Source organism: Halyomorpha halys, unplaced genomic scaffold, assembly GCF_000696795.3.
Source record: "Halyomorpha halys isolate HHAL.00 unplaced genomic scaffold, Hhal_1.1 Scaffold33.1, whole genome shotgun sequence".
Taxonomy (NCBI): domain Eukaryota; kingdom Metazoa; phylum Arthropoda; class Insecta; order Hemiptera; family Pentatomidae; genus Halyomorpha; species Halyomorpha halys.
Genome location: NW_027109698.1, coordinates 253,821 through 264,707, shown reverse-complemented (window position 1 = coordinate 264,707; position 10,887 = coordinate 253,821). Strand labels below are relative to the sequence as shown.

Here is a 10,887-nt window from a genome sequence, read left to right as displayed (position 1 = left end):
CCATTAGAAATGCATTTCTGTGTTCAGTATAGTAGAAACCAATTTTTTAAAATTCTAAACAGATGTGCATTTGGCTGGTTTTTATACATTGGACTCCTCTACTGTAAGTACTTATATTATTGTACATCAAATTGTTAAGTAGAATAAAGAAGAATTTCATTCGTAACAACTACTTTAAATAATTCATTTTATGTATTTTTATAAATAAAAAATTATTTTAGAGATTTTGTAATTACTTTTGCCTAAAATTCTAATACTTTGAGGAGACAGGATTTCATATCATATATTTGTTTTAAATTATTGGAGGAAAATTTCAGCTCACTCAAAAACTGGCCACTACTTAACTAAAGTGAAAACTTTACTAAAAAATTTAATTTTCCTATCTTAAATTTTTATTTAACACTTTGGTTTATGAAACTAACGGTGCAAATGGCTCATACGTATGCAGTAAAATTTCCAACAACTCATCATGTCTGTACACCAATATTTCTTACCCGTATCTTCCCATTATAAATTTTCTTCAATATATATATTATCATATTTAAAGGTTAAATTCATTGGAAAGTAAATGTTATATATATTAGGATATTTATCAATAAAATGACACAATAAATACAAAATTAAATGCAAAATTTTATTTAAATAAATATGGCCATCATGACAATCATACCTAAACACTTCATTTATTTACAATAATGACCTTGCTTTTAAGTTCATTAATAACTGAAACAACTAAAAAATCAGATAAGTGAATATTTTGTATTTATATTGTGCTCCGGGGAGCAGAAATAAAATGGAGAGAATTGGAGACAGTGTCGGCCATATCAACAGTTTGTCCAGACTGGTTTGTTATTGCCCCAGCATCTCTCTTAATACCACCAAACATGATAAGTTCTCCATTACCCTTTACAAGTGTGTACAGTATAGTTGATTCTGGACTGCCATAAGCAATTGATTTTATAGGTAACCATAATACTTTATGATCTGGAGAAAGAATTTTTGAAATATCCAAGACAAACATAGCCATTTTGGGAGCAACAGGTCGCAATGCTTGTCTGGGTTTTTCTGAACGTGTTATTTTAAATTTCATCTCCATCCTCTTGAGAGCATCCAACTGTTTCTCTCGATGTCGGCTTAGTTGAGGCTTCTCAGCTCGAAATGCACTCATGTGGTTTATATGATTAAGAGCATTATAAGAATGTCGCAAGCTTTCACTTCTGTTATTCGATGTATCACCTATGTACCGAGCAACTAGATTACCTCTTCTTCCATTAACATTAACGTCTCTATCAACTGATGGACCAGCTCCATCATCAGGTCGTACTAAATAATGGCTGTGAAATATTACAAAGGTCATAAATATTAAGGTGCATTCTTATTTTACAATAAAGTAGTTTAAAATATCTCATTAAGATTTGGTATTTCTGTTTAAAATACCTATTATGACTGTAGAAAAATAAAAATGAAAGAAACAAATATAAATCACATTGATTTTGTATCTAGTAATTTCTCAACATTTCACCAATATTTATCAGTTACATATCTTTGGTCATCAGGGCTTAAGTGACTTTTTAAGCATTTGGAGATTATGTCATATTACAGCACCTAATCAGAGCTACCAGTTGGTAATAAGGTCTATATACTTCAGATAGGCTTACTACTATATTGTTTTATAAAAACGACAATTACAAAAATATCAATAATTAGATTTTACATAATGTTTTGAACTTTGTTTTTGCTCTTCTGAAAAATTCATATTTTTGATTTAAAATATTTTAGCTCTTATGACCAAGAGATATTTTCTAATATGTTGCAAGTAGGACCTTAAAATGAAGGTTGCAATTTGAGGAAAAGATATACTATTCTACAAAGGTGTATAGACAGAAATGTTTGGCTATAGGACTGATAGTGGTTGTAAACATAATTGAAGTTTTAGAACATATTGGGTAATTCTGGACGTTCCATGGACTTTTTTTTTACATTCACTTACCTGTATATTAGGTGTATACTACAAGGCAGTATTGATATTGTGAAAACTTTTTAATCCATGTTTTCAATGAAAATGCATATTTTCAAATCTCGTGAGTCTAAAAAACCCATTATAAAAAAATGGTGTGTACACAGGTGAGTGAATGTGTTTATGAACTAACTTTGCAATTTGCTCCTCGACTACAAAAGACTTCTATCATGTTTACATCCACATTGACTTGAAAAGAAGTTCTCCTTAATAACAGTGAAAAATTATAACTGAATGATTACTAACTCTCTGGACTCATTGGCGTTTAACCTTCTACCTTGATTAATTCCTATTTGAGAGTTTGATGTCCAACGGGAATAGGCTAATGGAGGAGGTGTAGAAACTGGATTTCTACTGAAAACAACTACATAATCATCTACCTGCAAAGAAATGGACATTATAATAACATTCAGTACAAAAAAAAAAGTGAAATGAAACAAGTTGTAAAAATTTCATGGTCATAAAATTTTCAAGCCTGTTAATGTGTTCAGCTTTGCATGGATTGTTAAAAGGTATTTTGAGGATGGATGCCTCATTCTTTTTCAGTCATTTTTCTTAAAAGGGAAAGAATATTTGTGCAAAAAAATTCTCATGTGATTAACTGTGTAAAACAGGAGTAATTTGGATTGTGTAAAAAATATACGGATCTAACAGTATTAGTTTTTTTGTTTTTGTTTAGAGGCGTAAAAAATCATGGGCCATCGATGCCATAGATTTCTTAATTGTTCTTGCTTAAATTTGTTTTATTATTATTATTTATTTTTTTATATTATTTTATTTATTTATTTTTTTTCTGTACGTTCAATGTTATATTTGTGAGAGCAAATCTTCTGATTTTAAAAAACTTAATAATACTGACTGTGCTCACACTAAGTAAATTTTTTAAAAATTAAGAATAAGAATAAGAATGTCCCACCTAGCTTAGAAAAGGGAGCCAGTGAAGTGAGGTGGTGATGAATAAGATATCCACCACATCCATAATATATCGCCGCTCCATATAAGTTAATAGTTTTAACTCAAGATAAGGGAGTCCGGTAGTGAGTTAATCAAGAAACATATGTAACCTATATCCAAACCATTCCAGGTGGAATAAGACCTCAATAATAACACATTCAATTTTGACATGGTCTGGGGTCTGTTATAAGTAGTACTAATTTGGAAAATAAATAGAAAAAGTTATGGGGTTTTCAAGTCTTTCTTTACTCATTTCAAGTGCTGTGTCCTTTCCCCATAAAAATTAAATGATAGGCAAGAAAAGAATTAGGAGAGAATCTGGAAAATGATGGATAAAAAAAGACAAAATTCTCTTCTCATACATCATCCAGTCAGGGGATCATGAGACGTCAAAGCAGATCATATTTTAGAGTTTTGAAGGGGGGTTTCAAGAAAGTTGTGTTTCTAATTAAAAAATAGTTTACAGAGGAAAATCCTATAATTGAAATTCCGATAAATTTAGTTTTAGGTGTGGTACAAACAACCCTGATAGATTCTTTTCAAATCATTCTTGTGAAGCTTAATTTTGGAGTAACTGGAAAATTCTAATTATTTAGAAACCAACAGCTCATATTTTTTTGTGGGAGCATTATAAACCAAAATTCAAGGAATTCTAAAATAAGGAATAAGACTTGAAACCCATCCAAGACAAAATGAGAAATCTGAGAACAGTTTACATAAAGGCTGTTGATTTTTTGAAAAATACAGCCAAAGAATTAGATAAAGAAGATGAAGAAACGAATGTTAGGGATAATGACAAAATTTGCTTAGTGAAAAGAAAGTGGTTTGTTTTTCATAATTAAAAAAGCTTATTTATTATTTATTTATTTTTTTTACAGCAAATAGTCTAAAATCTGTGAAGAATTAAATGTTCTGCAAACTATTTTCCAATTCAAAGCTTGGTTGGTGCATATTTTTCAATAATATGAGTACAATTTCAATTTGTATAAAATATAACTTCCAGAAGATCTATAATGAGCTCAACTGTTAAAGCTACCTCTTCTTTGCCACAAAATTGACATTCCATCTACTACTAGAAAATTAATTTATCGCAAAAAAAAAAAAAAATGTATTTAAGTACTTTAAGTGTTATCATATAAACAAATAAATAAGTTCACACACACATACAAAGGTTGAGCAGGATCCTAATCAATTTCAAATGATCTGACAGGGCTACAACCTGTATTAGAAGAATCACCGTGATCAAAAGTTGTTATGATTGTTATAATTTCCTTTAGATTTAAAAATAGTTTACAGAACATCAAATTCTTCATAGATTTTAGACTATCTGTTGTAAAAATATATATATCGATAAATAGATCAGTTATTAAAAACAAAAATCTTGTATTTTTTTAAATATATGTATATATATTTGACCATAAAAATTTAAATAAAAGAAGATGGTCAGGGTTGTTGCGGTAAAAAAAAAAGAACAAATAGTTTATAACTGTTTTAATGTCCGGCGTTTTGCCCCACTTTGCAGGGCTTCATCGGGGCTGTTCAAAGCGAAAGGTTGAACAGCAAAGTAGGGTGAAACGTCGGACATTAAAATAGTTATAAACTATTCGTTCTTTTTTTGACCGCAACCCTGACCATCTTCTTTTATTTATATTTTTTTTTAATTTACAGCCTTTTTGTAAACTATTCCCAGATTCCTCATTTTATTTTGCATGGGTTTCCAGTCACATTACTCAAATTGAGAATTTTGTTTATAATGCTCCCACAAAAAAAAAAAAAAATATGATGAGCTGTTGTTTCTAAATAATTAGAATTTTCCAATTACTCTAAAATCAAGTTTTAGAAGAACGATTTGAATATAATCTCATAGCTGCCACACATCAAACTAAATTTATCAGAATTTTAAAGATGAGAATTTTCTCTTTAAACTATTTTTTAATTAGAAACAAGTATTTCCCTCTTAAAACTCGCATTAAAACCCTATAATATGATCTGCTTTGTATGTATTATGGTCCCCTAACTTAATGATAGAGAATTTTTTCCTTATCGTCTATTGCTTTCAAGAATGTTTATGGGCCCTTTTCTTACTTTCAATTTTTAAAAAATTGAATAAAAGACATGAACAAAAAAAAAAATATGAAAACCCCTTAAGAATCTCCTACATTATTAAAATTAACAAAGTTGAAGTAGAATGTGTTATCAGTTATATGTATTACTAAAATGAAACCTTCCCCAGATTTAATACTTGTATATTTAACAGGGTTGTGTGAATATCCATATTATTCCAACTATCATATAAAATGATTTTAAAAAAGGATGACTACCTTACAAGCTGGATGGCACCATAAATGTGAAGCTCCCCATTGCTGATTTTCCACTGTGATTGGAGTCCACGTCCAATGCCTTCCAGTCATTGTTAGTAACCAAATATCATTCATGACTACATTTGGAGGTCCTCCCCAACCACCTTTAAAAATTAAATTACTAGTAACAGCATTTATACATCAGCAGAATCAATTTTAACAATATAATGATTTAGAAAAAGTTTATAAATAATAATTTATGACATAATAATAATATATTTTGATTTAAACATATTTATCACCAAGAATAAGTAAATGAAAATCGTCCAATGCTATTTGAGAATGTCCATATCGAGGATGTGGTTTATCCCCGAAAGTTTCCTTTTTAGCCCAAGAGTAGGTTAACAGATTTAGACACCATATATCATTCGACCTAAAAAAAAAAAAAAAAATATATATACATATTAAATAAAAGAGATAAATCTACTCAAGTTCCAAAAGCTAAATTAAAAAGAAAATTTACTAGAGGAACCTAAAAAGACCAGTATTGGAATATAAAAAACTAAAAACTTGGTAAGGGATGGGGCAGAGGATGTGCTGCAGATAGAAAACAAACAAAAGTGTAAAATTATTTTCAGTGTTTGCCAATGTTTCGCTGCAAGCAGTAGGTCTTCATCTGGGTTAAGCAAAACAAAATACAACCATCTAAGTAAAAAGCAATAATCAAGAATAAATATAGGCATAATAGAGGTGGAAATATTAGCATTAGCTTCAGTAGTTATAGGAAATACATAAGAGAATATAAAAGGAGTGAACAAATACATATTGAAAAATATGAAATTACAGTTACATGTGATATGAAAATTTGTATGCCTGAATTAAAATAAAGAAAAAAAAATGAAATAATAACATATGAAAGATATTATACATGTAAAATGAATAGGGTGAAATAAATGTATGAAAGATATCATATAAAATGAATAGAATGAAATAAATGTATTAGAGAACTAAATAAAATATTGGTCGACAGTACAATAAATAAATAAGACTAAATAAAGTGACTATGAGACTAGTGACTTAACCTGGTTAGCTTGACATAGAGTACAAGTAGCAACACAGCTCAATTGAATCCAAATAAAAACATTCATTCACATAATTATTACAAATTTCATTTTAGAATTTACCCTCCATTATGACCATGTAGACCTCCAAAAACTACCATATGATCACCATGTACAGTTGCTGCATGACCAGCCATTGATGGTGGTGCTGTAGTGGGAGATGTTATACAGTTCCAACGGTTTGCACTTATGTCATACAAATGCAATTCATTAAATGTTCTCCATGCCTGTGAACATACAAATAAAGTAATTATTTAATTGATAAATAATAATTTTCCACGATATATACACAAACAAACAATTAAAAACATTCTTAGTTCAACGAAGTGTTTGAAAGTTAGGTAAAAAACAAAGTTATCATATTTTTAAAATTTCTCATTAGAAATTTTAATTCCATTGAACTAAGGATCTGGTAGTACATTGAAAACCCGAGATAAAAGAGATGTGGAAAGCCTGGAAAGTAAGCAAAAAATATTACACAAAACAAATTATCAAGAGGGTAGAAGCTCTCTGTCTGGATTATCTGAAATGATTATTTTAAGTGTATGGAATAGAATCATTGAAAGGAAGAGACTATTTAATGTTTGTTCACAACAAAAGGCAATATTAAAAAATATTTGAAATATTGATAAAAAAAAATAACTAAAGAAGGTTAAAATCTGACACATGTTTGAAAAATTGTAATATACAGTTACAAGTAGGCTTATTAATCCAAATAAAACAATTTCATCAAGCCAAAAAAATATTCTTGTCAAAGCCTGAAGAAAGGTAATATCCTATGAACACATTGGGTTAAACCCATTTGGATAATTAATTACCTATAGATTCTGCTAATAAAAGTAATTTACACTAACGGCAAAAATTTCAACTTTGAATGATTTCTTCAAAACACATTAATCACTCAGCAGGTTCAAATCGAAATGTTTTTAAGACTTTACAGCTTAAAAAAAATAAAAAAGATATATCAATATCAATTAAAAAAAAATATCTGTTTAGGAAGTTTGGACTAATATTGATTACAAAGTGAGTTATACAGCATGAAGCAGGTATAAATCAAATCTTCCTATATTGTTGAACAGAGGGCCAAGGAAAAGAATCTGTATCTGCAATGTGAAGAAATCAGGAAGAGAGCAAATAATCTTTGTTTAGGGTTGGATTACTAAAAATAATGATGTGATGTTTTTGTAAGAAACATAAGGGACCAATTTGTTGCATAAAAATATTCAGGTTTGAATTATGGTATGTCAAAGCAACAGTTTTATATATATATATTGAAATTGTATATAGTGAAAGCAAAATATCAGCCATTCAACAGAACACCTAGTCATGTACTCACAGGTGCAGCTCACTTGGAGCTTGTATTCCAATTGCTATTGCTTCACAAAATTAAAATCATTCGATTTTCTTGCCTATGGTTTTAACACACCTACAAAAAAACTACATACAAACTAAACTCCAAGAGGACAAGGTGGGCGGACATAGGTCCTTTTGTCGATCTACTTCCACAAGAATATCCTCTCAGAACAACCACAACCGGGGCCCCACCAATCACTGGTGAAATAAGACTTTTTTTTCTCTTTTGTTCAATTAATTTAATTTTATAATAATGTTAAGCTTTCTTTTTTTTTCTAGTTGTATATTCTGTGTTCCTTTTTATTATTTTTACTTATTTAAAAATACAAAAATAACAAAATTCGACTATTCTTTTCTTTTCACGGTTGGGCTAGTAAAGGTTCCTTTTGAACCTCTACCCGCCGTAGCATTTTGGTCCCATCAGAGCCGGATATTTTTCTTATTTATTTTTTTCTCATGGTCCTCCGGTTGTCGAATTTTGTTATTGTACATTTTATTTCATCTTTTTTTTTTAATTATTTTTTATAGAAAAAAAATTATTTTGTAAGGTGCTCCATTCCGCCAATAATTAATTTCGTTTTTCTCGTCCTCTCTCTTCACTTATTAGCTTCATTTCCTTTTTATTCATATTATTCACCTCTAAAATAAAAATGGACATACCAGGGGATATCAAAATTCAATTTGAAAAACTTAAAGAGAAATTAAATATCTATTTATGCCAGATTAAAACATGTACTTCTCAAGGGCGAGGTATTGCAAAAGACCCTGAAAAATTATTCTTATTCAAAGGTATGTACTCAGAACTCAGACCTTGTTACACTTCTTTTAGCGAGACCTACGATTCCCTTAAAGACCTGTGCTCCGAATCAAATGTTTCATACCTTTTTCCAAATAAAGAAGATCTTTCCCTCTTTAAATCCGTGCAGGAATATTATTATGAAGGTCTTGCCATCTATGAACATTACATGAACCCACTCCTGTGGGTCCTCTTGCCTCTGCAGTCTAAAGGCTCATATCAATTATCTTCACTCGGTATCACAAGTCAATCTTTCCTCGCCATTGACAGCCAAGACCTATACTAGTCCTCATTCTACCAACAATAGCACAATTACAAAGTGTCCAAGCTTTAAGAGAGTCCTCAATAACTATCGTTATAATTTAGGTACAGTTAAAGCAACACTTTAGCCAACCTGTAATTCAAAAGATCTTCCTCAAAACTCTGGAGTCGCAGGCACACCTTCCTGTTCCAATTCTACATGCCATTCTAGTTCACTGGGTCATCGTAATAAATTTATAAATTCCTTAGTGGTACAACACAAAAAATATTCTGTCCATTCAGTTGTGCCAGAGCCACTTATTGATATTTCGTTGGAAGTTACCTCCATACAAACTCACTCACAACAGTTACCCTCTTCTTTGGAGTCTCCTAGCAGTCCTCATGGTCCTACTGGGCTACAAGAGCCTGAATCACAAAGGTCAGATCGTTCCGCTACATCTGATCCTAATAAATCTAATGGCATTTCATTAGAAAATATTTTCGTCCAAGATGAAACTCCAGGATCAAAACGCCCAGCTGCGTCAGATTCTAGTTACGCTAGCGACATTTCGCTGGTAAATAATAGTCTTCCATTTCCCTCACAATTGCGGCGCACCTCCAAGAGGTCCCCAATTGGTGGTCAACCTGGACCTACCCACCTGCCTCAGCCTGAAATCCTAAAATCTAATCAGCCTACTCCACTAAACACTAATAAAACCAATGACATTTCGTTCAATGTTACCTTTATGCAAAATCACTCACGGCACTTACCCTCTTCTTTGAGGTCTTCAGGCAGTTCGCTTGGTCCCTCTGAGCTCCATGAGCTTGATCCCTGGAGATCAGATCGTTCAGCTTCATCTGATCTTAATAAATGTAACCACATTTCGTTAGAAGTTACATTTCTCCGAAATGGTTCTTTATGTCTCAATCCCAAGAGGTCCCTACTCAGTGATCAAAAACTTCTCCTCTTTAGTGTTTCTGAGTTTGAAACTCATAGACCTAAACGTCCAGCTGCATCAGATCCTCACCATACCAACGCAATTGCATCAGAACTTCATCATCCACGAGATGATGCACTGCTGCACCTTATCTCCTAGAGGTACTCAATAAATTACCGCCTTCCTCCTGTTCGCTACGTAATTCTCGAAGAGGCCCTGCACATGAAAAGGAAAGTCATATATTTCCTTCGGTTAAGTTGCGAACACATTGCTTATCAGCCATTGCAACCGCCCAACTCGGTCATCATAACCAGGGGAACATAGGAAGCCGATAATTTTCCTAAGTGGTTATGCAAAGGATGCAATGTTCATCGAAATAAAGTTCCCCATAATATTCTTGTGTATCACTTCAAAAAGTCTATTTTTTTTTTTCATCTTATTTTCGTCTCATATGCCCCACAAGATTACTTTGCATATGCACCGTACATGTCATAAAATTAATCTGTCTTCGGTTCTTTACTGTCATCACTCCAACTACTTGAGTCATTCTTCTATTGTTCACATATCCGCTTCATACCTTGTATTACTCTTCACGCTTTTCTCTGGGCATCATTCCCTGTAGTATCAAATACCTAATTTTTCTGATAATAGATAAATTTTAAATTTTAAACGGGCGGAATGGTGTGCTCTTTTATTATGGGGCTTGTTCAAATCCTGTTGCAGTCATAACCCTGCTCAACCTGAGGCAAGCTCACCTTTTACAAACATTCAAACTATTCTCAACTCTTGACCTCTTGCTCACTTGCCCAATGAACCTAACAGCATTTAGACCAGCATGTAGACCACTCCTTGCCACGCCAGAAGATGTTATGGATGAGAACGTCAACCTACTGAAGCGATGGCCGGTAGTGAAGCAAATCTCTCAACACTGTTGGCAAAGATCGAGAATGGAGAATTTGCAACAACGGACATTACCAAGAACAAACCTTAACATCAGTGACCTCGTAATCATAAACAAGGAGTATACATTTTTCAAGATTTGATCTATCAGAAGAATCATCGCCACGCATTCTGGGCAAGATGGTATCGTGAGAGAGCCAAATCTAAAAACCAAAAACAGGAGAATGTCAGCACCAAATTATCAAACTAGGTCTCCTTAATCCCGTTA

At 31.9% G+C, this 10,887-nt stretch overlaps 1 protein-coding gene across 1 annotated transcript in view; it reads right to left on the bottom strand.

The window, feature by feature from the left end:
- Positions 1 to 613: 613 nt before the first annotated feature.
- Positions 614 to 10,887, bottom strand: part of Fbxo42 (F-box protein 42) — a 14,980-nt gene continuing 4,706 nt past the window's right edge. Inside the window, exons 4-8 of the mRNA XM_014428281.3 lie at positions 6,456 to 6,619; positions 5,574 to 5,704; positions 5,293 to 5,435; positions 2,264 to 2,397; positions 614 to 1,334 (exon numbers count right to left, since the gene is read on the bottom strand). Coding sequence (XP_014283767.1) covers positions 764 to 1,334; positions 2,264 to 2,397; positions 5,293 to 5,435; positions 5,574 to 5,704; positions 6,456 to 6,619 — 1,143 coding nt within the window. The 3' untranslated portion in view covers positions 614 to 763. The remainder of the gene's footprint in view (positions 1,335 to 2,263; positions 2,398 to 5,292; positions 5,436 to 5,573; positions 5,705 to 6,455; positions 6,620 to 10,887) is intronic.